General features: G+C 58.9%; 2 protein-coding genes and 2 non-coding genes across 11 annotated transcripts in view; 3 read left to right on the forward strand and 1 right to left on the reverse strand.

Annotated features, from left to right (window-relative positions):
* LOC144279517 (HAUS augmin-like complex subunit 5) lies at nucleotides 1–14,683 on the reverse strand. 6 transcript variants are annotated; one of them, XM_077841064.1, is made up of 10 exons: nucleotides 6,699–6,827; nucleotides 5,882–5,944; nucleotides 5,583–5,615; nucleotides 5,216–5,266; nucleotides 4,630–4,762; nucleotides 3,960–4,119; nucleotides 3,540–3,615; nucleotides 3,175–3,318; nucleotides 2,433–2,830; nucleotides 1–447 (listed from the first exon to the last, which is right to left on the reverse strand). In XM_077841064.1, exons 1-9 carry the CDS (start codon nucleotides 6,789–6,791, stop codon nucleotides 2,783–2,785), a joined length of 801 nt encoding a protein of 266 aa, XP_077697190.1. In that variant the 5' UTR covers nucleotides 6,792–6,827; the 3' UTR covers nucleotides 1–447; nucleotides 2,433–2,782. The 6 variants fall into 6 exon arrangements, with proteins under 6 accessions (XP_077697190.1, XP_077697194.1, XP_077697191.1 ...); XM_077841068.1 differs by lacking the exons at nucleotides 5,216–5,266; nucleotides 6,699–6,827 and adding an exon at nucleotides 14,567–14,683 and having other exon boundaries at nucleotides 5,267–5,615; XM_077841065.1 differs by lacking the exon at nucleotides 6,699–6,827 and adding an exon at nucleotides 14,567–14,683 and having other exon boundaries at nucleotides 5,216–5,615.
* The window catches only part of LOC144279516 (HAUS augmin-like complex subunit 5), a 24,818-nt gene continuing 5,706 nt past the window's right edge, over nucleotides 7,136–26,247 (forward strand). For 2 of the 3 annotated variants that reach the window (XM_077841061.1, XM_077841062.1), the window contains exons 1-6: nucleotides 23,081–23,225; nucleotides 24,017–24,079; nucleotides 24,346–24,377; nucleotides 24,694–24,719; nucleotides 25,197–25,329; nucleotides 25,840–25,999. In XM_077841061.1, the coding sequence (XP_077697187.1) occupies nucleotides 23,128–23,225; nucleotides 24,017–24,079; nucleotides 24,346–24,377; nucleotides 24,694–24,719; nucleotides 25,197–25,329; nucleotides 25,840–25,999 (512 nt within the window). In that variant the 5' untranslated portion in view covers nucleotides 23,081–23,127. Of the gene's footprint in view, nucleotides 7,272–23,080; nucleotides 23,226–24,016; nucleotides 24,080–24,345; nucleotides 24,378–24,693; nucleotides 24,720–25,196; nucleotides 25,330–25,839; nucleotides 26,000–26,247 lie in introns of those variants that run through there. The other variant, XM_077841063.1, reaches the window with a different exon arrangement.
* Nucleotides 7,409–7,599, forward strand: LOC144280053 (U2 spliceosomal RNA). The gene has a single exon (XR_013348721.1). It is a non-coding gene; the product is annotated as a U2 spliceosomal RNA (small nuclear RNA).
* Nucleotides 21,553–21,746, forward strand: LOC144280046 (U2 spliceosomal RNA). Its single transcript, XR_013348717.1, has one exon. It is a non-coding gene; the product is annotated as a U2 spliceosomal RNA (small nuclear RNA).

Genomic DNA, 26,247 nt, shown 5'->3' on the forward strand with positions numbered 1-26,247 from the left:
CCTGCCTCCCAACTCCACGCTCAGACGGGACTCTCAGCCAGCCAGTAAAACAGAAGGTTTATTAGACGACAGGAACATCGTCTCACACAGAGCTTGTAGGGGCAGAGAACAGGACCCCTCAGCTGGGTCCATTTTGGGGGGCAGTGAGCCAGACAACCACATCTGCCCTTCACTCCATGTCTCCAGCCAGCCCCAAACTGAAACTCCCTCCAGCCCCTCCTCCTCTGGGCTTTGCCCCTGTCCCAGGCCAGGAGGGCGCCTGATTCCTTTGTTCTCCAGCCCTTTAGCTCTCACCTTGCAGGGTGGAAGGACCAGGCCATCAGTTGCCAGGAAACAGGGTGTCGGCCATTCTCTGTGTCCAGACCCCTGCACACACCTGCCCTCTAGGGCGCTGCAACGATCATACATACTTAAGAACTGCATAGGGGAAACTGAGGCACCTCCACACTATTCAGAGGAAATAAGAACAGTCCCGCTTAGTCACACCTCCTGCCTCCCCACTCTGGCCTGCTCCTGGGCTGCTGGGTAGTGCAGGGGCGGGGCCTCGGGAGAAGGGGCGGTTCATGGGCGGGGTCTCGGGTGAAGGGGCGGTGCAAGGCAGGGGAATCGGGGGGGAAAGGGGCAGCGTGGCAGTGGGGACTCGGGAGAAGGGGCGGTGCAGGCGTGGGGATTAGAGGGAAGGGTGAGTGAGGGGGCAGGGACTTGGGGGGAATGGGCAGCGTGGCAGTGGTGACTCGGGGAAGGGGCGGGGACGGGACTGGGAGAAGAGGCGGTGCAAGAGTGGGAGCTCGGTAGAAGGGGCGGTTCGGGGGCAGGGCCTCGGTAGAAGGGGCGGTGCGAGGGCGGGTCCTTGGAGGAAGAGGCGAGGCAGGGGCAGGCCCTGGAGGGGTAAGACAATGCGGGAGCAGGGATCAGGGGAAGGGGTGGTGTGAGGCAGGATTTGGGGAAAAGGGGCAGTGTGGGGGCGGAGTCTTGGGGGAAAGGGCAATGCGGGGTTGGAGAATTGGGGAAAAAGGCCGGCACCGGGCAGAGTCTTGGGGGAAGGGTCAATGCAGGGGCGGGGATTCAGGGGAAGAGGTGGCATGAAGGCAGGAGATCGGGGAGAAAGTGAAGCGCCGGGGGGAACCTACGAGAAGGGGCGGGGCCTTGAGGGATGGGGAGCGGCAAGGGTGGGGGCTTGGAGGAAGGGGAGCCGCGGGAGGGGGGTGGCCACGTTCCGGCGCTGGTGGCCCCCCCCCCTTTAGGGACCGGAAATTCCTTCGCCCCTGCGCGCCCCGCACCCCCAGAAACTCCCCTCCATGCACAGCCCAGCTCTCACTGCCGGGCTCCCCGAGCCGAGTGCAGAAGCTGGGGGAGCTCAGGGCAGGGACGGGGCGGTGGCTGGACCAGTGGCGGCCGGAGGTGCCCCCTGGGGCTGAGGCCGAGAGCTGGACGGGGCCGAGAGGGCAGCGGGGCTGCGGCGGAGCACGGCACCCAGCACGGGGCGGGTCCCCTGTCAGGGGGCGGGGTTATGCAGATCAGCCGCGTCCGGCAGCAGCGGCGAGAGGAGCCAGGCAGCTCATGCGGACGGAGAAAGCAGCGGGCGCCGGGGGCGGGGATTGACCCGCTGACCCCCCAGCTCCCGGGAACAGACCCGCAGCCGCACGAGGCAGCTGGCTTTTAATTCTTTTAACCAGCAGGTTCTCCCCAGGGGCACCTCTCAGCCCGCTGCCGGTCTCGGGTTCCGTCCGCCGGCTCCTGCCAGCCAGGGTCCCGGGTGCCGGCCCCACTCATCCCGCTTCCAGTCTGGGATCTGGGTCCCACCCACATAGAGTGGGTCCCTTCCTTCTCCCTGGTTCTAGCCTATTCGCTTCCTCTCTCTGCACTGAGCTGAGGGTGGGAGTGAAGGAGGAGGCTGCGGGTTGGGGTGTAGGGTCTGGCCAGGAGCTAGAATGAGGGAGAGAGCTCAGGGTTAGGGCAGGAGGTTTGGGTGCCGAGTGCTTAGCTGGGCAGCTCCCATTTGGTGCGAGGGGTGGGGGTGGGAATGTGGGGGGTGCAAGAGCCAAGGCATGAGGGGGGGCTGGGGCTGTGTGCGGGGTGCTGGAGTCAGGACAGGGTATGTGTGCGGGGTGCTGGAGTCAGGACAGGGGGGCTGGGTATGTGTGCGGGGTGCTGGAGTCAGGGCTGAGTTCATGGGGGGGGTGTAGCGGTCAGAGCAGAGGGCTGGGGGAGGGGCTAGGGTCGTGGGGGTGCTCCCAGCCCCCTGCCCAGATTCCACCCCCCTTCCCAAGGCCCCATCCCCAACTCTTCGCCGCCTCCTCCCCGGAGCAGGGAGCGCGCTGTGGCTCCCCCTCCCTTGCCAGAGCCATCAGCTAATGGGCGGCAGGGAGGGAGAGGAGACGGGGCAGGCACCCAGCAGGCTGGGGGAAGAGGTGGGGGAGTGGGGAGCTTACCTGCCCTGCGGTAGGGGACTGGAGTCGGGGGGCGGAAAAGAGCGGGCCCGGGTGCCGCAGATCAGGTCTGAGGACAACACCATCGTCACCCCGAGCGCCAGGGGCCTGCTGGAGAGGACCCTGAAGGCAGCCATCCACTCGCTATACATAGAAGCCCTGAAGCGTAAGCCGGACCAGGGAAAAGCCTTTGAACTGACCAGCAAGTGGGACGCCAGCAACCACTTCCTCGCCGGGGGCAGCTTCACCCGCTTCGCCGACTAGCGGTTCATCCACCGCGCCCGGCTCAACTGCGTCCCGCTCAACGGAGCCGTCCGCCATGGGAACCGAGACAAGCGTTGCAGGAAGTGCGGCTACTCCAACGAGACCCTGCCCCACGTCCTGTGCAGCTGTGCTCTGCGCTGCGGGGACAGATTATTAAAGCGCAGAGCACAGAGGACCCACACTCCTTCCCTAACACGGGTGTGGCTACCTACAACTGCACCCCTTTGGGGGCGGGGCTCCCCAAGCCCCTCCCAGGCAGGACGGGGCCATCAGGCCCAGCTGTGCTGCTGGAGGGTCTTGAGGGCCAGGGTCCAGCGCTCCAGCCACTGCTGCAAGGTGAGGCCCTCGCGGTGCTCCGCCGGCAGGGAGAACTGCCCTGGCTGCTCCCACCTGAACACCTGAGCCATCTCACCTGCTCCCCTCTCTCTCCCCGTCCCTGTGTTCAGGGGGCGGGGTGTCTCCCAGGGCCTGCGGCAGCTACCTGGCGAGGATCGCGTGCTCCGAGCCCTCCGCCACCAGCCGGTGCAACCTGCACGAGGGAGGCCAGCTGGGCCCTGCCGCGCTGTTCCCGGGCCTGTAGGGGGAGCTGCTTCACCCACAGCTCCTCACACCTGCTCCAGCCTTCCTGCAGCCGGGGGAGGGAGCAGGTGAGGAGGGGCCAGGGGACTCTGCCCCCTCCCCCCACAATAACCCAACTGGAGATATGGGCCCTGTTGTCCCTAGGACCCCCCAGCACTGAGATACAGCCCCTTCCCCCTGATATATCCCACACTCCCGGAGCCCCGGATGTGGCTCCCTCCCCCCCACTATATCCTAGCCACTGGCACTGCCCAGCCCCCAATTCACCAGTACTTCAGGCTCCAAGCCAGCAAATCCGAGGTCAGGCAGCTTCCCTCCCACTGTCAGCTCCACCTTGGCCTTTCTGCAGAGACCAGAGGAGGCTGTGAAAATTGGAGGGGGGGGGGGAAGGAGGGGGAGGGGCGGGAGAGGAAGGGGGAGCACAGTTCAAGACATCCCCGCCCCACCCCATACCCAGCGGGACCCTGCCATGGAGCAAAGAATACTGAGAGATGCTACCCAGGATAGGCAATCCCCAATCCCTAATGCCACCTGCCATGGGACCCCCTACCAAGGAGCAAAAGATTCTGGGAGCTACTGCCCAGCAGAGATGTCCACCGGATAGTGCTTCAGAAGCAAAGGATTCCGGGGGACGCGACCAGGAGCAGTGGGGACCCCACGCTAAGGACAGAACCACCCCCCACACACCTGCTGATGTCCTTCAGCTGCTCCAGCCGCCCCCTCAGCTGTGCTACGCTGCCCTGCAGCTGCTGTCGTTCCTTGGCCAGGCGGGCCGCATAGGCCTTGAGCAGCAGGGAGCGGCGCTGGGCGTCACGGATCCGCTCCTGGGCCGCCTCCAGGGAGACCTCTGAGGGGTGGTAGCAGAAAGACCATCAGGGAAACCTCACCCCAAGCCCCAGACGCTAATTACAAGGCCCCACTCCCCTCCCAGAGCTGGGGATAGAACCCAGGAGTCCTGGCTCCCAGCCTCTCCCACTCCCCTTCCCCGCTCCCAGAACCCAGGAGTCCTGAGGGGACGGGTGTGAACCCCACAGGTGATTGTCTGGGGAGGGACCATAGGGGGAAAATCAGCAGCCCCAGGGGCCACGGGAACCTTGCGGATGGGGAGGAGACCACGTGGGGAGATGCTACCCCCAAGGACGGCAGGGCAGGGGAACAATCCTGCCCCGCCCCCCACGAAGAAATGGGGGGAAATGGATTTGGGCTGCAGGGGGACGATCCCACTGGGTGTTGGGGGAGAACAGATGGGAGGACTGGGGTGGACTTTGTGCCCCCCACCCCCAGAGCAATGGCCTGGGGTAGAGCGCTGGAGGCACAGACTACGCCGCCTCCCAGATCCTTGGGGCTCCCCCCTTACCGTCAGCCATGACCTCGCGCTGGGCTGTCTCTGTCTGCAGGTCCAGCTGCTGCAGCTCCCCACGCAGGCGGGCCACGCCCTGGGCAAGCTGCTGGCGCCGCTCCTGCTCTGGTTCCGACCCACTGGGCTTTCCCTGTGGGGAGGGGGAGACACCGACTGCTATAGACCCAGGCATCCTGCTCACCCCACGGCAAGGCCCCTGTTCCACCCTGCAGCACCCCAATCCCAATCCCCCACCCTCATCTCCCAGATCCACAGCTCAGCAACAAGGCACCCACTCTCCCCCACCCTATCCCATGCCATAGGACCCCTCTGCACCACGATCCCACCCCGACTCACTTCCCACCCACTGCTCCCACCCTAGTCCACCCCGCAGCACCACCTGATCCTCTCCTTGCCCCACGACCCCATCCCCTACCCTGACCCACTCTATCCCATCCCACAGCACCCCGATCCCCTTCCCCGCCCCTCCAAATCCAGATTACCATCCCCTACCGACTCCCCCACCCACCACAGCAACACCCAATCCCATCCCCAACACCCGTCCCGTCCCACCCACAGCCCTCACCCACACGCCCCTATCCACCCAGCAGTCTCCACCGGCCCCCTCTCCTCTGCCTCCTCCAGAAGCTGGTACCTGACACAAGGCCTGAGTAAAGGAGGCTGAACGTAGAGAGTGACAGAGGCCTGGACAGACGGACAGACACACAGACGTCAGGGAGAGCTCGGAGCCAGCAGGCTTCGAGGTCCAAGGCCAGGAGACAGACGCCAGCCAAGGGTCGGCAAGGAAATTAAACCCGCTTCTATAGGGCATAGGGGACACCGGGCTGGATGGGCCCAGGGGCTTGGTCTAGGCAGGGACAGGGCAGGACACTGGGCTGGATGGGCCCCTTGGTGAAAAAGCTACCCATAGTAACAAGCCCCCACGGCAAAGGGGAACGAGGAAAGGATACCGCAGCAAGTTCCCTCGGATCTTCTTCACATTCCTGTGAGGAAAGAGAGAGGGGTGAATCTACTGCAGAAGCAGCAATGGCTCTGGGAACGGAGGGGGGTCCAGTGGTTAGAGCAGAGGAGGACGGGAGCCAGGACTCCTGGGTTCTACCCCTGGCTCTGGGAGGAGACCTGAAAAGCACAAGGCCCCATGTCCGATTCCCCGCTGCTGCCCCCCTGAGCCAGCGAGACCCCCGCCCTGGGGCCGGGTGGGAGCCAGCGGCCCTTTGAGGGGAAAGGCGCCAAACCCCATTCCTCTCACCTCTGGTGGTGCACGTGCCGGGTGACGTATCTCCAAATCTCCGCACACTGGCCTGAGCACATCCTGGGGATACAGAGCAACAGCATCAGCCCCACGGGGACGCGACCGGAAACCCCTACGAGGAGCATGGGTGGCCCTTGGTTGAGGGCCGTATACCCCCCCCACGTCCCTGCCCCAGGGCTGGATACCCCCTTTTCCTTCCCTCCCCCCACCGGGCCGGGCTCATCCAGGTAACCTCACAGGGCTCGGGGGTAACCTGGCAGGGGGCTGGGAGACCCTTTTATGGGGGAGAGCGGAGTGTGTGTGTGGGGGGGGGCCTCTGGCCCCACAGCTGGGATATAATCAAGGGGCAGTGAATGGGGATGTGGGGGCAGTAGGGCAGTCAGGGAACTCATGGGGAAGAAAGGTGGAGGGCTGGGGCAGGAAGGTACTAAGGAGCAGAGGAAGCAAGGCGGGGCTAAGGGGGTAGGAGGACCAGGGGGGCAGGACGCGAGGAGAGAGGGAGGCCGCCCCCACAGCGGGGACCCCGAAGGAGCAGGGGAAAGGTGGCCGAGGGGGGAGCCGCAGGAGCCCGCCGACAAGGAGGGAAACGGGAACTCGCGGAACAGGAGCCAGGGAGCGGGGGGGGGGGGGGCAGGGGGCGGGAGCCGGGGGGGGTCCCCGCGGTGGGAAGGGGCAGGATCCGGGGGGACAGGAACCGGGGGGGCCCCAGCTGGGGGGGAGGGTCCGGCGGGGCGGGAGCCGGGGGGGGTCGGGGAAGGAGCCGGGGGGCCCCGAGCCTGGGGCGGTCCCCGCGCTGGGGGCCCGGGACTCTCACCGGCGGAAGGCCCCGTCGGGGGGCACCTTCTCGCGGGGCAGCCCCATCTCCTGGGCCGCCCAGACCTTCCGCTCCAGCGCCGCCCCGCTCCATGCCGGGACCCGAGCACCGAGCGGGCCGGCCGCTGCCGCAAGGCCCGCCGGGAGCTGGGGGGCGGGGCCTGCCGGCAGCCGCAATTTGCCATTCCCCCCTTCAGGTGCGGGTCCCAGCACAGGCCCCAGGGTGGCCCCTCCCCGGTGTGTAACAGCGCCACCTGCAGGCTTCCGGCAGGACGAAGAGAAGGCGCAGCTCATGTGCCCTGCGCACTGAATTCCCGCGGGGAAGGTAAAAAAAAAAAAAATGCTTGAGTCGCGCGTGCTGCAGGGGGCGCGAGCGGGGCCGCGAGGCCAGGGTGAGCAAGCCGGTGCCGTCAGCACGCTGCAGCGAAGGGGCCGGCTTCATGCAAATAGAGAGAATCTTCCGGGCAGAGAAACGAGTGACAAGGCGACCGCGAACAAGCTGGAGGAATGGAGCAGTTTCGAAGCTGAATTTTCAGGCCGGAGGCGGTTGGCTCTGACTGGTGAAAATGCAGCGGTAAGGCAAAGGCAGTCGGAGTAGGGTGGAAGTGGTCGGAGCATGGCTGTGGCGTTAGGGCCGCTCAGCGGCAGCGGTCACCGTGGCGTGGAGAGCGGTGGGAACGGGTGGGCTGCAGAACAGCTCAGCGGAAGGGTATCGCTTCTCGGCCTTTTGGCTAAGATCAAGTGTAGTATCTGTTCTTATCAGTTTAATATCTGATACGTCCTCTATCCGAGGACTATATATTAAATGGATTTTTGGAACAGGGAGATGGAATAGGAGCTTGCTCCGTCCACTCCGCGCATCGACCCGGTATTGCAGTACTTCCGGGAACGGTGCACCTCCCCTCGGGGAAATTATCGTAGTTCAAGAACAGATTCAGTCGGTGTCTTTCTTTTCTAATCCTCAGGCATTCAACTCTTTAGTTTGTTCGTGGGGGGTGGTGGGTTGGTCGGTTGCACTGAGGGTCTGTTGTAATCCTGGGAGCCGGGCGAGGAGAGCCTTTTGTGTGACTGGAGAATTATTTAAAAAGCCGGGACTCTGCTTTGCGCGGTGAGTGCTTTTAGCAGGAGGAGGCGTGAATAGGGTTTATCAGGCAGATACTTCTTTATAGACACGTGACCTTCAATAGTATAAAAAAGAAATAACCGCCTGATGAGCGGATAGACAGGTTGTATTCTTCTCCCCACGCAACAGCTGGTCCATGTGTTTTGATTTGTAAGCTCAAGTGAAGGCAGTAGGTGTGGTACTGCACCCAGCACGCAAGGGCCCCAATCCTCTGTAACAGAAGTTCAAAACACTCCTGTTTAACTTCTGGTTCCTAGGATGTGGCTTGGGACAGGACGCTTCAGGGTGGCTGCCCGTTTCAAAGTGCTCTGCAGAGCAAAGATTAAACTGTTTGCCTCCTCTCCCAGGAGAGTACATTATGCAGTGTGTGTGACATGCTTTACAGCTGTGAAGTGCTCGGTGTTACTCTTGTGTGAAAGGTTTCAGAGGGGTAGCCCCGCGAGTCTGTATCAGCAAAAACGACGGGGAGGAGTCAACGAGAAACTGCGCCGCTGGAATTAATTTGCAAACTTGACACCATCAAACGAGGCCTGAATAGAGACTGGGAGCGGCTGGGTCACTACAACAAGTAATTTCCCCTCTGTTGATAGTCACACCTGCTTGTCAACTGTTGGGAAGTGGCCTCCTGAGCCCTGACCCGCCCCCCAACTTGGTAAGGCAACTTCCATCTTTTCATGTGCTGTATATTTATACCCGCTTACTGTACCTTTCACTCCATGCATCTGATGAAGTGAGTTATAGCCCACAAAAAGCTGATGCCCAAGTAAATGTTTTCGTCTCTAAGGTGCCCCAAGGACTCCTCGTTGTTTCTTGTGTGAAAGGCTGGTTTGTGGCAACGGTTTGTGGAGACGCTACCTATGCCACTGAAAGAGCTTCTCCCGCCCGCCTCGGTAGCGTCTCCACTAAATGCTTCAGTGGCCCAGCTGCAGCGCTGGGAGTGTGAGCCCCTGGCTGGGAGAAATCCATTGCCCAAGCTATCTCCCTAGGAGAAACCAGTCTACAGCCGGGGGGGGGAGAGGTTGGGGGGAGAGGTTGGGGGGAGATGGGGCTAGGTCAATAGAAGGTGTCACTCAGGGAATGCATTTTACACCAAAATCCATTGGAAGCGTAGACCAGGGCTCAGGGAGAGAGTCGTTTCCCCCTCCCTTGCCGTTTTTTGTTTTTCCACCAAGCTGTGAAATCACAACCAGCCCCAACAGGAGAGAAGAGAGAGGGAGGGAGAGAGAGAGAGAGAGAGAGAGAACTGCCAAACTGAAGTGAGCTCTGGAGAGTGAGCAGAGCTGGCTGTTGTGACCCACGAAGGCTGACGCCTTTCGTCTACACGGGGGCATTGACTGGCCTCCTAGAAGCAGAGTAACCACTCCGCTGTAGCTCTTCCAGTGTCACCCCCCGACACGGGCACTCTGTTCCAAATAAAAGCAACTTTATTCCCCAAAATTACTACTCCGCTTCCAAAGCTATTCCGCTCTGGCCATGGCAGGAACTGTTCCCAGGCAGACAAGCACCTACATCTGCAGGGCTCCCACGCGACCGAGTTGATAGCTTGGGCATGTTCATTGGTGCCCCCTTGGAGGAAGAAACTGCTGAGGGCAGTGTTGTATTCTCCCTCTCTCCAGCCATCAGGCCTGCACGCCAGCATAGTCCAGCACGTTATTTGGCTCCGTACAGGGGAAAATGGATAAAATTCTATGGCCTGTGTTAAACAGGCGGCCAGATCAAATGATCCCGTTGTCCCTGCTGCCCATAAAATCTAGGAATCCATTGTTGCAGCTTTACCTAGTCTGAGAGGCAGCGAAAGGAAGGGAGGGAAAGGCAAAGGAACCTTTGAGATGACAGCCCCTCCCCAATAAACGGCACGTTTTCAATCCTTAAATATCAAACGGGGAACCCCCAGAGTCTTAACAGTCTCGGTCTCTTCTCCGCAGAGCTAGAGCGGACCTGCCCCTCAGAAGCTCTTTGGAGTCTAATCTCCTCAGAGACCGATTTCTATTCAGAGCGCAGGAACAGGGATAAGCAGCTCTCCAGCACGTCACCCGCTAAGGCAGTGGAAACTGAACCGGACTTCTCTTTTCTGTTACGGGGATCTTCTCATGCACGCTCCACAAAAAGTCACAGGAGATAGGAACAAACAACTGGAAGAATTGCCGTTGTGAAATATATGCACCTTTCTGGATGTACTGAGCTCTGCTCCACCAGGGAGACGGAATAGGAGCTTGCTCCATCCACGCCACACGTCGACCTGGTATTGCAGTACCTCCAGGAATGCTGCACCTCCCCTCGGGGAAACTACCAGTGGGGAAGGGGGGGTGGGAGTGGGGAGAGAAGAGAAAAAAAAAAAAGTTGAGCTGTGTGTTGGCTTAGGGTGCGGTGTCCCTCTTTGTAAGAGGCAGAGCTGAGGTGGGGCGCCGGCCTGTGATTTAGGAGATCTGGGTGCAATTCCCTGCTCCACCACAGACTCCCTTTGTTACCTCCGGTAAGTCGCATAGCTTCCCTGTGTCTCAGTTCCCCACCTGTCCAGAGGGAACAACAGCCATGCCCTGCAGATTGCGAGGGGCTCAAATACTATTGTAATGGGGTCCACTCAGTACCGAAGACAGGAGCTAGATCCCGTTCCATCTCGCGGAGCCAGACTGATACCAGACGACTGGGTGAAAAGCACTATTGAGAAGGGAAGTATTCTCACACTTGCAGAGTCTGAAAGACCAGCTTTGTTCTAAGCGCAGATGTTAATTTTAGATTTCTGCATCTTCCCCTCCCAGAGTCAGTGGGGGACAAGGAGCTCCTTGGCACCAAGGATTCAAGATCTACAACAAAGACTAAAGGCAGGAAAGAGGTAGACGAGCAGAGTTACAGGGTTGGAGTCTTTATTATTAATATTAATAGCACAGTAGCACCTGGGAACCCAGCTGAGGTTACGGATCCATTGTGTCAGGCCCAGCACAGACATAGCTTGAGAAGCAGCCTTTGCTCCACAGACCTCAGTCTGTTTCCCCCCCGCCCCCGGCTCCTTTGAGAGGGGCAGGGGGCCATAAAACTAGAGATCAGACTTCTCCAGGTTAGAAAAATTAGGTGAGTAACACCTTCTGCACTGGTAGGGGGGCAAATGCTGTGGTGATCCTATTGTATAGTTATGCAGGGCACCGGCACCCACCAGTCACTGATCTTTTACCTAAGAACAAAATAGTTCCCTTGTCCCCTAAACAGAACAAACCCTCCGAAACCCAAACGTGTGGGTCCCGCTCCCACTTAGGTTCAGAGAACCACTCGAAGAGCCTTTACTGAGCTTTGCATGCAGTTGAGTGGCTTTCAGACATTCCTTGCTACCTGCTAATATCATCTGAGAAGCGAAACCAGTCAGTCCTCTGGCTTCTCTGCAGCTGAATAGCCACAGAGGGCTCTCAGGTCCCTTTCCTCCAAGCTGCCTCTTTGACTTTACACAAAAACAATAAAAAGGGGTTGCCTGCAATTCCGCTATCCCCGTCTCCAACTGTGGCCAGTACCAGCTGTTGGACAGAAAGGTGGGAGAAGCCCCAGAATGGGCAACGGTGGAACCAGCTGCCCGCAGCTAAGTTTCTCCCCCTCCCCACAACCCCATTACTCAGGTCTACACAGAAGCGTTCCGTTTTATAACCTGCAAAAACCTCCCTCTGACCAACAAGAACACTCTCCTTATTTTACAGATACACTCAAAGGCCTTGATCCTGCAAGGTGCCAAGAGCCCCACACACCTGACATTCTCCAAAACCCACTGGTGCCACCCCATCCACTCCCCTTTGGACAAGCAAGGACACGCAGAGGACAGTGTTTGCCAATGCTTGGAACCCTACAGACATAGGAACCCCTCGAGACATAGAGGAAACCCACGGATCACCACACCTATCTTCACAGATCCAGAAATCACCCCAAACGCACCAAGCAGTCTGTGGTCTACCGGCAGGCAATCAGATCCCACAGAATACGCTCTGAGGAGACAGTCCGGGACAGGCATCTTAACACGCTCAAAACCGCCTTCGCCAAAGGGGGACACCCCACCAGAGAAGTACATCGCATCGTGGAATGGGCCACCCAGATACACCAAGGAAACGTGCTTCAATACAGAAATAAAACCCCCACCGACCGCACACCCCTAGTGCTCACCTACTACACCCTACGCTGCAACCCATAGGGGGTATCAAACAACTAAAACCCATACTTGATAGGAACCCCATCCTGAAAGAAATCTTTCCTGAAGCCCCACTTCTGGCCTTCAAAACAACCCCTAATCTCTCTCCAAGCTCATCATCAGAAGCGAGCTCCCCACAGACCAGGACACACCAGCTCACGGCAGCACCAGACGCAAAACCTGCAGACACATCTCCACTGCAACAACGACCAACACACTCCGCAACACGCCTTTCGAGAGCCACGGGTCCTACACATGCCAATCACAACATGTGGTTTACCTCATCCAGTGCACCAAATGCCCCCACAACAACTATGTGGGTGAAACCAGAGAATCACTATGCTCACAAACGAACAGGAAAATGATAAGACAAGACCACCACGTCGTCTGTGGGTGAGCACTTCTCACGGAGCAATCACTCTTGTATGTGATCTATCAGCCCTCGTCCTCAAAGGAAACCTGCACAACACTTTCAAAAAGACGGGCCTGGGAGTTGAAATTCATAACTTTGCTAGACACTAAAAATCCTGGACAGAATAAAGATACCGGCTTGAGGGTTTATTTACAACAATCTGGAAACCGCTAACCACCTCCCCCAACCGCTTTCCCCTCCGCCCCTTTACTTTCTTTCCTGTGACTGCAGGAGTGTTAACAGGCCACTTCACCTCAAAAAAGGGCCCCTTGAAAGGTGTTAACTACCCTAAACAAGCTATTCCTCCTTCTACTTAGCAAGCAGTGAAACTCTGAGGCTTTGTCTACACTTTTCAGAGCAACAGCCCTGTTATTGTCTTTCTGGGGGCTTAAAAAACCAACCCAAAATCCCCACCCGCACGCCCGAAAAACAGAAGTTTAACTCCGAAAAGCGCCCGAGCGAGCAGCGCTCTGTGTGCAGGGACCTGCTGCTGCTCCTGGGGGGTGGAATGGTTTTGTGTGCGGGAGAGCTCTCTCCCGCAGACAAACCGCAGCTACACTGCGCGCCTTTTAGCGGCAGGGCGGTGGCGGATTTGTCACGCCCCCGAGCAAGGCAGTGATACCGATGTAAGTCTGTAGCCTGCACCTGGCCCTGCTCCGGGTTACTTTTGCCAAGGCGAAACACGCTGTTGGCACGAGCCATTTATTCTCGGCACACTTCCCTCTGCCCGCCCCTCCCCCGAAAAAGGAAACCTAAAGCACCCAAAGGAAGGGGTAAAATTAGCCATAAACGAGACAGACACACATGAGCTTAACGAACAATAGACACACCCCACCAGCTACAGCCAGAAGGGTCCCCTTTCCACACATCTCTGTGGGCACTCGGCGGGGTCATCATCTTTCAGAGCTGCTGCCGCTACCCCCCCGCTGCCAAAGGCTGAAGGACCTCGTCCACAGGGAGAAACCCAACCTAAATAATGCCCCAGGCGCCTCCCCCTTCCCCACCATCTCTTGGGAGGCCACAACAGCCACAAAGTAGAGGTAGCGGGGACACACCAGCTCATTTCCAGGGCACCACCAACAGGAGGAGGAACTGGGACCTGTGTCCTTGGGTATTTTATGCCTGTAGTTAATCAGAACAGGTCTTGGCTGTGGATCTGAAGACAGTGGATTTACATCATACCCGTGATCCATGTGCGACTGAAAAAAATATGCACATATATAAAAGTGGGGAGGGGGCAGCGTAACTGCCGGCTTCATTTTAAGTGGGAGAAAAGGAAGGTCTGGTAGGTAGGGTACTGAACTGAGCCTGGAAAGTCACTGGTTCTATTCCTAACTCAGCCACAAAGGCTCAGATCCGACCTCGAAGGTGTTTGGATGCTTAACTCCCACTGATTTCCATGCGAGTTAAGTGCCTAAATACCTTTAAGAATCTGGGCCCAGTTCCCTCCGTGCCCCGGGGCTAGTCATTTAATTTCCCAGGGCCGCTATCAACGAACAGCACCACTTCCCTCCTTCACAAGCGTGGCGGGGATAGAATCAGGAGGTGCACAGAGACTGCAGTGGTGGGGGCCAGATAAGTACCTCGACCGATTGCGGTTTACCTGGATTCCTTAGGGCAGCCCCAGGATGGCAGACAACCCAGGAGCTGGGATCAGGTAACAGGGTTTATTTCCTTATTCGCCTTCACGTCGGACGGAAAACAGCGAATGCTGAGCCCCTCGAGTCACGCCGGAGTCAGGTCCAGCCTCCCCGATCTCTGCAGCTGCGCCGCGGGAGCCCTTCAGCCCGGCCCCTCGGCGGAGCGGCTCTCCCGCCGCTGCCCTTAATCCACCTCCCCGAGCGATGCCAGGAGAGCTGGGGGGCGGGACGGGATTTACGGTCAGGTGCCCCCCCCCCACAGATTTCTGCCAGGGTTTGCTGGCACCGCTTGGCCACATGCTCCCCCCAGCAGCCAGAGCCTCCGAGCTGCGCCCCCCACGTAGGAGCAACAGCTGGGAGGCGGCTGCTTTCTCTGGGGGGGGGGAGGGGTTCCGAAAGAATCTGCGAGCCAAACTTTTCCATTCCCCGCCCCCGGCGCATGGGCAGGTCCGGGCGGCAGGTAGCGAGAGGCGCGCGCTCCACCGCGTCTCCCCCGGGAAGCTGGTCCCGTGGCAGCTGAGACCTCACCTACCTCCCGCTCCGCAGGGAGAATTCAAAGGGCCGAAGCGGCTCCCCGGGACCGAGCCCCAGGCCGGGGCCCCGTGGCCAGGCTCTGTCCCTGCAGCGCAGAGCGAGTCTCTCGCCGGAGACAGCGAGGTCCGGTCAGCCAGAGCCCCGCCGGGCACCCACTGCGGGCCGGGGCCTCCTCCGAGGGAGAGTAGCCCGGGGCTCAGCCACCTGGGGGGGAGGGGGCGGGTTCAGAGGGCGGGGAGCCCGGGGCTCGGCCAGCCGGCAGGTGAGGGGGCGGGTTCAGAGGGCGGGGAGCCCGGGGCTCAGCCAACTAGCGGGGGAGGGGGGCGGGTTCAGAGGGCGGGGAGCCCGGGGCTCAGCCAGCCGGCGGGGGAGGGGGGCGGGTTCAGAGGGCGGGGAGCCCGGGGCTCAGGCAGCCGGCGTGGGAGGGGGCGGGTTCAGAGGGCGGGGAGCCCGGGGCTCAGCCAACTAGCGGGGGAGGGGGGCGGGTTCAGAGGGCGGGGAGCCCGGGGCTCAGCCAGCCGGCGGGGGAGGGGGCGGGTTCAGAGGGCGGGGAGCCCGGGGCTCAGCCAGCCGGCGGGGGAGGGGGGCGGGTTCAGAGGGCGGGGAGCCCGGGGCTCAGCCAGCCGGCGGGGGAGGGGGCGGGTTCAGAGGGCGGGGAGCCCGGGGCTCAGCCGCTCGGGGCAGCGGATCAGTCGGTCTGACCCCTCCCCTCGCGGCGCACAGGGCGTAGCAAGCCCAGCAGGAGCCCACTCGCCCCCCCCCCCCCGGTTCAAAGGCGTGGCCGGGTTCAGGACTCGTGTTATGCTCCGCCCCTCCGCCGCCCGGACCAATAGGAGCTCAGCCTGCCTCCGGCTCAAAAAGGGGGCGGGGAGGCCCCAGGGTTTGGTCGGGTCCGCGCCCGTGAAGGGTCTGTCGGAACTACTGCGCGTGCGCTGCTCCCGCCAGGTGGCCAGCCGGCGGTAGCCAAGGGGCTGCGGAGACCCCGGTTCGGGGCTGCACAGGGGACACTGGTGGGCGGCAGGTGGCTCTGTGCAGGGTGACCCGCTATCTAGGGAAAACTAAGGGGAAGCGGGGAAGCGGTGGGACTCTCTGCGTGGGGACGCTACAGGTACTAGTGTGTAGGGACTGGGGCGGGGTGAGAATCCCGCTGTAGGGGAAAGCCTGGGTGCTTCAGGCCCACCGAGGCTGTCCCAGAGGGTTCTGAGCAAGGTCATCTGCAAGTGCCCAGGAATAGTGGGACCGGGGTGGGTGAGACTCCACCTGTGGGATGGGGGACGAGACCTCTCCCTAGGGTCAACATAAGAGATCCTTGCATAGGAGAAGAGGCCCCCATTCGCTGTTCGTTTTCCCCCACGCTCTCTCTCACCCAGAGTCCGGTCTCCCTCCGCTGCCAGGCAGCAGCGTGTCCTGCGCTGTCCAGCCTTCGGCCAAGGGGCTCAGAACATCCGGGCTTCTTTCTCCACCGTGCAGGAGGCTTTCTCTTTCGTGGGCCAGCACCGCCATCTGGGCTCTGCCCTGTCTGGGGCCAGTGCGGTCACTGCCCCACAGAGCTCCACAGAGCTCTACTGGAACACAATTAATGCAGCCAGACAATAGCCATCGAGGCAGGGAGGGAACGGGGCCTCTGTGCACCATGGTGCAGAGCCCACAGCTGGGATCCTAAATCTGCAGGTACTTGGGAAGGAATAAGATAGTAGTGACATTTCAGGCTCCCCATGGCTTTAATGAGAGCTTTGGTGGCAGAAGGAAAATGAACTATATAATTATTCAATCTATTTAACAGAATGAGGCCCAAACGAAAGCCCTAGTTTTAATTAAATGATAGAAAACAGTCATACATACCCCCTTGAAGTCCTGTGATCGTTCCATAGAGACCAGTTACTAAGGGACCCCTTCTGCCAGGTGTTGTCAGTAGCAGCAAGGACCTGGTTGAAATATCTAGAGGTTCTGCGTGAAATGAACAAACACGCTGGCCACCGAGAAGCCTGGGGAAAACGAAGTCCCTCTCCTTAGGCACCCTTAACAGGCAAATCTTCTCTCGCAAGTCCTCAGTAACTGTGTCATTGAAACAAAGAAATCTTATACGAGAAAAGGAACAGCATTAAGGTAGGACACAATAAATCAGCTGCATGGTGAATGAATACAAAGCAAAATCCCCACTTCCACAGTACGTTGGGCAATGTTCTTTGCCTCAGTTTCCCCGCCTGCAGATCTGACAGTCCTATGAACAAATATTCCTTTAGCACACCGCTCCTGCTGTCCTCCACTCATGGTTTGCGGTCAGAAGTTAGTACTGCTCCTCCAGGACAGCATCTTTCACAGCCACTACTGTCTTCAGCCACAGTATAAAGGTTGAGTTCTGAGGCTCTATTACATAACGCAGCTCTCAGTGATTCCAGGTAACAGCTAATTTAGACTCCATGATTTTGTACATGTATCTGGGATTATGTTTTCCAATGAGCATTATCTTGCATTTATCAATATAGAATTTCATCTGCAATTATGTGTCTGATAATTCTGTTCTTTACAATTTGTTTGGGACTGAAGTTAGGCTTACTGGCCTGTAATTGCCAGGATGGCCTCTGGAACCTTTTCTAAAAATTGGCATCACACGAGCCACCCTCCCGTCATCTCGTACAGAAACTGATTTAACTGATAGGATACATACCACGGTTAGCAGTTCTGCGATTTCACATCTGAGTTCCTTCAGAACTCTTGGGTGAATACCATCTGGTTCTGGTGACTTACTACTGTTTAATTTATCAATTTGTTCCAAAACCTCCTCTAACGACACCTCAATCTGGGACATTTACTCCGATTTGTCACCTAAAAAGAATGGCTCAGTTTTGGGAACCTCCCTCATATCCTCAGCCATGAAGACTTATGCAAAGAATTCATTTAGTTTCTCCGCAATGGCCTTATCGTTCTTGAGTCCTCCTTTAGCATCTCAATTGTCCAGTACCCCACTCGTTGTTTAGCAGGCTTCCTGCTTCTGATGTACTTAAAAACATTTTTTTTGCTGTCACTTTCTGAGTCTTTGGCCAGCTGTTCTTCAAATTCTTGTTTGGCCTTCCTAATTATATTTTTTACACTTCGCTGGCCAAAGTTTCTGTTTTCCTCAATAGGCTTTAACTTCCACTTTTTTAAAAGGATGACTTTTTGCCTCTACCTGCTTCTTTTACGTTGTTATTTAGCCACAAGGGCAAGTTTTTGGTTCTCTTACTGTATTTTTTAAGCTGGGCTATACATTTAAATTTAGCCTCTATTAGGGTGTCTTTGAAAGGTTTCCATGCAGCTTGTAGGGATTTCACTTTTGGCACTGTACCTTTTAATTTCTGTTGAATTAACTTCCTTTGTGTAGTTCCCCTGTCTGAAATTAAATGCTACCGTGGTGGGCTGCTGTGGTTTCTCCCCCTCTCTTCCCCCCCCCCCCCGGGATGTTAAATTTTATGTTATAGTCACTGTTACCGAGCAGTCCAGATCCTGTGTTCCACTTGGGACTAAATCAAGAATTACCTCTCCTCTTAGGGGTGCCAGGGCTAGATGCTCCAAGGAGTAGTCATTTACGGTGTTAAGAAACTTTCTCTCTGCATCCCATCCTGAGATGACATGTACCCAGTCAATATGGGGATAGTTGAAATACCCCATTATTATTGAGGTTTTTATTTTTATAGCCTCTTTAATCTCCCCGAGCATTTCACAGTCACTATCATCACCATCCTGGTCAGGTGATCCGTAGTAGATCTCTACCGCTATATTCTTTTTCTCCAAGGATGGGATTACTATCCATAGAGATTCTGTGGTACGGTTTGGTTAATTTAAGATTTTTCTGTCATTCGACTGCATGCTTTCTTTCACATATAGTGCGCTCTCCCATCAGCATGACCAGTTCTGTCCTTCCAATAGATTTTGTACCCTGGTATTACTGTGTCCCATTGATTATCCTCATTCCCCCAAGTTTCTGTGATGCCTCTTATATCTATATCCTCATTTAATAGGAGGCACCCTAGTTCACCCATCTTAGTAGTTAGACTTCTAGCATTTGTATATAAGCACTTTAAAAAATTGTCACTTTTTGGCCGTCTGCCATTATGTGATATAATTGAATGGAACTGTTTCATTTCACCGTTTCGCATCATATCCTACCCGTATGTTATCATATTCCATCCTCTCTTCCTTACTTGGATATAGCGAATTTCCATTAATAGATCCTCCCCTAAAGCATTGGCTCTCAACCTTTCCAGACTACTGTATCCCTTTCAGGAGTCTGATTTGTCTTGTGTACCCTCAAGTTTCACCTCACGTAAAAAGTACTTGCTTACAAAATCAGACATAAAAATACAAAAGCATCCCAGTACAAAGTGCTGACTTGTGCACTGTTACCACACAAATATAAAATAAATCAATTGGAATATCAATATTGTGCTTACATTTCAGTGGAGAGTGTAGAGAGGAGTGTAAAGAAGTCATTGTCTGTACGAAATTTTAGTTTGTACTGACTTTGTTAGTGCTTTTTATGTAACCTGCTGTGAAACTAGGCAAATATCTAGATGAGTTTGATGTAAACCCTGGAAGGCCTCGGCGTACCCCCAGGAGTACACCTAGCCCTGGTTGAGAAATGCTGCCCTAAGGGAAGTCTCTGTCCGAACCGCATGCTCCTCCGCGCCTGTCCGCTTTCCCCTAGCCCTTAGTTTAAAAGCTGCTCTACGACCTTTTTAACTTGACATGCCAGCCGTCCTGTTCCATTTTGGTTTAAGTGGAGCCCATCCTTCCTGGATAGGCTCCCCCTTTCCCAAAAGGCTTTCCAGTTCCTAATAAATCTAAACCCCTCTTCCCTACACCGTTGTTTCAGCCACGCATTGAGACCCTGCAGTTCTGCCTGTCTAACTGGCCCTGCGTGTGGAATTGGAAGCATTCAGAGAATGCTACCTTGGAGGTCCTGGACTTCAATCTCTTACCTGGCAGCCTAAATTTAGCCTCCAGGGCCTCTCTCCTATCCTTCCCTATGTCACTGGTACCTACCTGGACCACAACCACCGGCTCCTCCCCAGCACTACACAAACGTTTATCTAGATGTCTCGAGAGACCTGCAACCTTTGCACCAGGCAGGCAAGTCACCATGCAGTTCTCCCAGTCATCGCAAACCTAGCTATCTATGTTTCTAATCATCAAATCCCCCATTACCATTACCTGTCTCTTCCTAATAACTGGAGTTCCCTCCCCGAGAGGGGTATCCTCAGTATGACATCAAGTCCTCAGTGTGACAGGATACCATGACATCATCTGGGAGGAGGGTCCCAACTATGGGATCATTTCCCTCTGCTTCAGTTGGATGTTCTCCTTCCCTGAGACTTTCATCCTCCTCAACAGCACAGGGGCTGTCAGCACAGGAGCTATTCGACATTGGTGAGGCCTCATCTGGAGTACTGTGTCCAGTTTTGGGCCCCACACTACAAGAAGGATGTGGATAAATTGGAGAGAGTCCAGCGAAGGGCAACAAAAATGATTAGGGGTCTAGAACACATGACTTATGAGGAGAGGCTGAGGGAGCTGGGATTGTTTAGCCTGCAGAAGAGAAGAATGAGGGGGGATTTGATAGCTGCTTTCAACTACCTGAAAGGGGGTTCCAAAGAGGATGGCTCTAGACTGTTCTCAATGGTAGCAGATGACAGAACGAGGAGTAATGGTCTCAAGTTGCAGTGGGGAGGTTTAGATTGGATATTAGGAAAAACTTTTTCACTAAGAGGGTGGTGAAACACTGGAATGCGTTACCTAGGGAGGTGGTAGAATCTCCTTCCTTAGAGGTTTTTAAGGTCAGGCTTGACAAAGCCCTGGCTGGGATGATTTAACTGGGAATTGGTCCTGCTTCGAGCAGGGGGTTGGACTAGATGACCTTCAGGGGTCCCTTCCAACCCTGATATTCTATGATTCTATGATTCTATGACTCGGGGTGGGACCATTCTACTGTGTCCTGGAACGTCTCATGTATGTACCTCTCTGTCTCCCTTACCTCCTCCAGTTCAGCCACTCTGGCCTCCAAAGCCCATTCGCGGTCTCTTTTGAGGGCCAGGAGCTCCTTGCACTGAATGCACACATACGCCACCCACCCATTGGGCAGATAATCATACATGCTGCATTCAGTGCAATAAACTGGACAGCCCCCACTCTGTGGCTGGACTTCTGCCTGCATTCTCTTTTTACTCCTGCAGCTGTTTCCTTTATTGTTGTTTTTATCGGGGCTCTTTATTGCCTTAAGTTTAAAGAACGTTAATTAAGTGTATCTTGCCAGGGCCTCGCCACGGCCCTCAGCTGATGGGCGGCAGGGAGGGAGAGGAGGCGGGGCAGGCACCCAGCACGCTGGGGGAAGAGACGGGGGGAAGGGGAAGAGGCGGGGGAGTGGGGAGCTTGCCTGCCCTGGAGCAGCAGCCGGCAGGACCAAGCTTCTTCACCCTGCCCCGGCAGGGGACTGGGGTCGGGGGGCGGAAAAGAGCGGGCCGGGGCGGGCAGGAATTTTAATGGCAGGCTCCTGCCCGCCGGGTCCTGGCCGCTCAGCCTGGTGCCCGCACATGTGTTTATTGGGCTGGTGCCCTAAAGTTGGCCTGGTCCACAAGCTTGGGTCTTTGGTTCGGTTTATTTTAACCTGGTGCATCTGCGCATGTGCGGTAATCAGCTGCCAACTTGATTTTTTCCCCCAGACAATAAAACAGAAGTTCTCTGTGTTGGGCACGTCAGCTAATTTGACACAGCGTCAGACACGACTGTTTTGGCGAAGTGCGGAAGCAGGTTAAGATAATGACAACCTGATCAGAGTCCCCCGAGACCTTGCCAATGAGCAGGCGCGCGTCTCCCACCACCACCGCGCTGGCCACCCCGGTGCGTCTGTCTGGGAAACGCCACCCGTTCCTAAACCGAATTTCGCACCCCTTGATAATCTGTACCTTATTCCCTGATAACCAGAAACTTCTATGCTTGAACTCTGTACCGTTTGCTTTTTACTTCAACATGATCTTAACACAATTATTAAATCTGGTCTTCTCCGTTTAATCTCCGGTGTGTTCTCCAGGCGAGAGCTTCATATTAAATGGAGCTTTGGAACAGGGAGCGGGATGAGGAGCTCGCTCCGTTCGCTCCACGCATCAGCCCGGTGTTGCGGCGCTGCCGGGCGCGGTGCCCTTCCCCGGGGCGGGGGGAGAACCTGCTGCTAGAAAAAAGCCAGCTGCCTCGTGCGGCTGCGGGTCTGTTCCCGGGAGCTGGGGGGGTCAACGCGTCAATCCCCGCCCCCGGGGCCCGCTGCTTTCTCCGTCCGCACGAGCTGCCTCGCTCCTCTCGCCGCTGCCGCCGGACGCGGCTGATCTGCATAACCCCGCCCCCCGACAGGGGCCCCGCCCCGCGCCGCCCCCTCGTCTCCCCGCCCCAGGCACTGTGTGCCGCGCTGCGCCGCAGCCCCTCTCGGCCCCGGCCCCGGCCCCGGGGGGCGCCTCCGGCCGCCACTGGTCCAGCCACCGCCCCGTCCCTGCCCTGAGCTCCCCCAGCTTCTGCACTCGGCTCGGGGAGCCCGGCAGTGAGAGCCGGGCTGTGCATGGAGGGGCGTTTCTGGGGGTGCGGGGCGCGCAGGGGCGACGGAATTTCCGGTCCCTAAAAGTGGGGGGCCACCAGCGCCGGAACGTGGCCACCCCCCTCCCGCGGCTCCCCTTCCTCCGAGCCCCCACCCTCGCCCCGCCCCATCGCTCGAGGCCCCGCCCCTTCCCTCCGAGTTCCCCCCGGCGCTTCACTTTCTCCCCGATCTCCTGCTCTCATGCCGCCTCTTCCCCGCAATCCCCGCCCCCGCACCGCCCCTTCCCCCAAGGCTCTGCCCCGTGCCGCCCCTTTCCCCAGTTCTCCAACCCCTCAATGCCCCTTCCCCCTTGTGCTTCCCCTTCTTCCTGAAACCCTGGCCTGCCCCGTCCCTTCCTCAAGATTCCCCCCCCACACCGCCCCTCTCCCCATCGCCGCTCCCGCACGGTCCCACCCCTCCTGGGCCCGCCCCTACCCCGCCTCTTGATCCAAGGCCCCGCCCTCGCCCCGCCCTTTCTACCGAGGCCCCGCCCCCGAACCGCCCCTTCGCCCAGTCCCGTCCCCACTCCGCCCCTTCCCCGGAGTCCTCACTGCCACGCTGCCCATTGCCCCCGAGTCCTGCCCCCTCACTGCCCCTTCCCTCTAATCCCCACCCCTGGTTGGAGGTGGAGGCTGACAGCTTGCAACCCCCCCCACGTAATAACCTCACGACCCCCATTTTGAGAACCCCTGGGGTACAGAAGGGCTCAGCAAAGACCCGGGGGAATTCAGTGCGCAGGGCACATGAGCTGCGCCTTCTCTTCGTCCTGCCGGAAGCCTGCAGGTGGCGCTGTTACACACCGGGGAGGGGCCACCCTGGGGCCTGTGCTGGGACCCGCACCTGAAGGGGGGAATGGCAAATTGCGGCTGCCGGCAGGCCCCGCCCCCCAGCAGCGGCAGGCCCCGCCCCCAGCTCCCGGCGGGCCTTGCGGCAGCGGCCGGCGCGCTCGGTGCTCGGGTCCCGGCATGGAGCGGGGCGGGCCCGCGCTGGAGCTGAAGGTCTGGACGGCCCAGGAGATGGGGCTGCCCCCCGGGAAGGTGCCCCCCGACGGGGCCTTCCGCCGGTGAGAGTCCCGGGCCCCCAGCGCGGGGACCGCCCCCAGCTCGGGGCCCCCCGGCTCCTTCCCCGACCCCCCCCCAGCTCGGGGCCCCCCGGCTCCTTCCCCGACCCCCCCCGGCTCCCGCCCCGCCGGACCCTCCCCCCCAGCTGGGGGCCCCCCCGGTTCCTGCCCCCCCGGACCCTGCCCCTTCCCACCGCGGGGACCCCCCCGGCTCCCGCCCCCTGCCCCCCCCCCCCCCCGCTCCCTGGCTCCTGTTCCGCGAGTTCCCGTTTCCCTCCTTGTCCGCGGGCTCCTGCAGCTCCCCCCTCGGCCACCTTTCCCCTGCTCCTTCGGGGTCCCCGCTGTGGGGGCGGCCTCCCTCTCTCCTCGCGTCCTGCCCCCCGGTCCTCCTCCTCTTTGGCCCCCACTTGCCTCCTCTGCTCCTTGGTACCTTCCTGCCCCAGCCCTCCACCTTTCTTCCCCATGGGTTCCCTGACTGCCCTACTGCCCCCACATCCCCATTCACTGCCCCTTGATTATATCCCAGCTGTGGGGCCAGAGGCCCCCCCCCCCACACACACTCCACTCTCCCCCATAAAAGGGCCTCCCAGCCCCCTGCCAGGTTACCCCCAAGCCCTGTGAGGTTACCTGGATGAGCCCGGCCCGGTGGGGGGAGGGAAGGAAAAGGGGGTATCCAGCCCTGGGGCAGGGACGTGGGGGGGGTATACGGCCCTCAACCAAGGGCCACCCATGCTCCTCGTAGGGGTTTCCGGTCGCGTCCCCGTGGGGCTGATGCTGTTGCTCTGTATCCCCAGGATGTGCTCAGGCCAGTGTGCGGAGATTTGGAGATACGTCACCCGGCACGTGCACCACCAGAGGTGAGAGGAATGGGGTTTGGTGCCTTTCCCCTCAAAGGGCCGCTGGCTCCCACCCGGCCCCAGGGCGGTGGTCTGGCTGGCTCAGGGGGGCAGCAGCGGGGAATTGGACATGGGGCCTTGTGCTTTTCAGGTCTCCTCCCAGAGCCAGGGGTAGAACCCAGGAGTCCTGGCTCCCGTCCTCCTCTGCTCTAACCACTGGACCCCCCTCCGTTCCCAGAGCCATTGCTGCTTCTGCAGTAGATTCACCCCTCTCTCTTTCCTCACAGGAATGTGAAGAAGATCCGAGGGAACTTGCTGTGGTATCCTTTCCTCGTTCCCCTTTGCCGTGGGGGCTTGTTACTATGGGCAACTTTTTCACCAAGGGGCCCATCCAGCCCAGTGTCCTGCCCCGTCCCTGCCTAGACCAAGCCCCTGGGCCCATCCAGCCCGGTGTCCCCTATGCCCTATAGGAGTGGGTTTAATTTCCTTGCCGACCCTTGGCTGGCGTTTGTCTCCTGGCCTTAGACCTCGAAGCCTGCTGGCTCCGAGCTCTCCCTGACGTCTGTGTGTCTGTCCGTCTGTTCAGGCCTCTGTCACTCTCCATGTTCAGCCTCCTTTACTCAGGCCTTGCTTCGGGTACCAGCATCTGGAGGAGGCAGAGGTGAGGGGGCGGTGGAGACTGCTGGGTGTATAGGGGCGTGTGGGTGAGGGCTATGGGTGGGATGGGACGGGACGGGTGTTGTGGATGGGACTGGGTGTTGCTGTGGTGGGTGGGGGAGTCGGTAGGGGATGGTAATCTGGATTTGGAGGGGCGGGGAAGGGGATCGGGGTGCTGTGGGATGGGATAGAGTGGGTCAGGGTAGGGGATGGGGTCATGGGGCAAGGTGAGGATCAGGTGGTGCTGCGGGGTGGACTAGGGTGGGAGCAGTGGGTGGGAAGTGAGTCGGGGTGGGATCGTGGTGCAGAGGGGTCCTATGGCATGGGATAGGGTGGGGGAGAGTGGGTGCCTTGTTGCTGAGCTGTGGATCTGGGAGATGAGGGTGGGGGATTGGGGTGCTGCAGGGTGGAACAGGGGCCTTGCCGTGGGGTGAGCAGGATGCCTGGGTCTATAGCAGTCGGTGTCTCCCCCTCCCCATAGGGTAAGCCCAGTGGGTCGGAACCAGAGCGGGAGCGGCGCCAGCAGCTTGCCCAGGGCGTGGCCCGCCTGCGTGGGGAGCTGCAGCTGCTGGACCTGCAGATAGAGACAGCCCAGCGCGAGGTCATGGCTGACGGTAAGGGGGGAGCCCCAAGGATCTGGGAGGCGGCGTAGTCTGTGCCTCCAGCGCTCTACCCCAGACCATTGCTCTGGGGGTGGGGGGCACAAAGTCCACCCCAGTCCTCCCATCTGTTCTCCCCCAACACCCAGTGGGATTGTCCCCCTGCAGCCCAAATCCATTTCCCCCCATTTCTTCGTGGGGGGCGGGGCAGGATTGTTCCCCTGCCCTGCCGTCCTTGGGGGTAGCATCTCCCTACGTGGTCTCCTCCCCATCCGCAAGGTTCCCGTGGCCCCTGGGGCTGCTGATTTTCCCCCTATGGTCCCTCCCCAGACAATCACCTGTGGGGTTCACACCCGTCACCTCAGGACTCCTGGGTTCTGGGAGCGGGGCAGGGGAGTGGGAGAGGCTGGGAGCCAGGACTCCTGGGTTCTATCCCCAGCTCTGGGAGGGGATTGGGGCCTTGTAGTTAGCGTCTGGGGCTTGGGGTGGGGTTTCCCTGATGGTCTTTCTGCTCCCACCCCGCAGAGGTCTCCCTGGAGGCGGCCCAGGAGCGGATCCGTGACGCCCAGCGCCGCTCCCTGCTGCTCAAGGCCTATGCGGCCCGCCTAGCCAAGGAACGACAGCAGCTGCAGGGCAGCGTAGCACAGCTGAGGGGGCGGCTGGAGCAGCTGAAGGACATCAGCAGGTGTGTGGGGGGTGGTTCTGTCCTTAGCGTGGGGTCCCCACTGCTCCTGGTCGCGTCCCCCGGAATCCTTTGCTTCTGAAGCACTATCCGGTGGACATCTCTGCTGGGCAGTAGCTCCCAGAATCTTTTGCTCCTTGGTAGGGGGTCCCATGGCAGGTGGCATTAGGGATTGGGGATTGCCTATCCTGGGTAGCATCTCTCAGTATCCTTTGCTCCATGGCAGGGTCTCGCTGGGGATGGGGGGGGAT

Source organism: Eretmochelys imbricata, chromosome 24, assembly GCF_965152235.1.
Source record: "Eretmochelys imbricata isolate rEreImb1 chromosome 24, rEreImb1.hap1, whole genome shotgun sequence".
Classification (NCBI taxonomy): domain Eukaryota; kingdom Metazoa; phylum Chordata; order Testudines; family Cheloniidae; genus Eretmochelys; species Eretmochelys imbricata.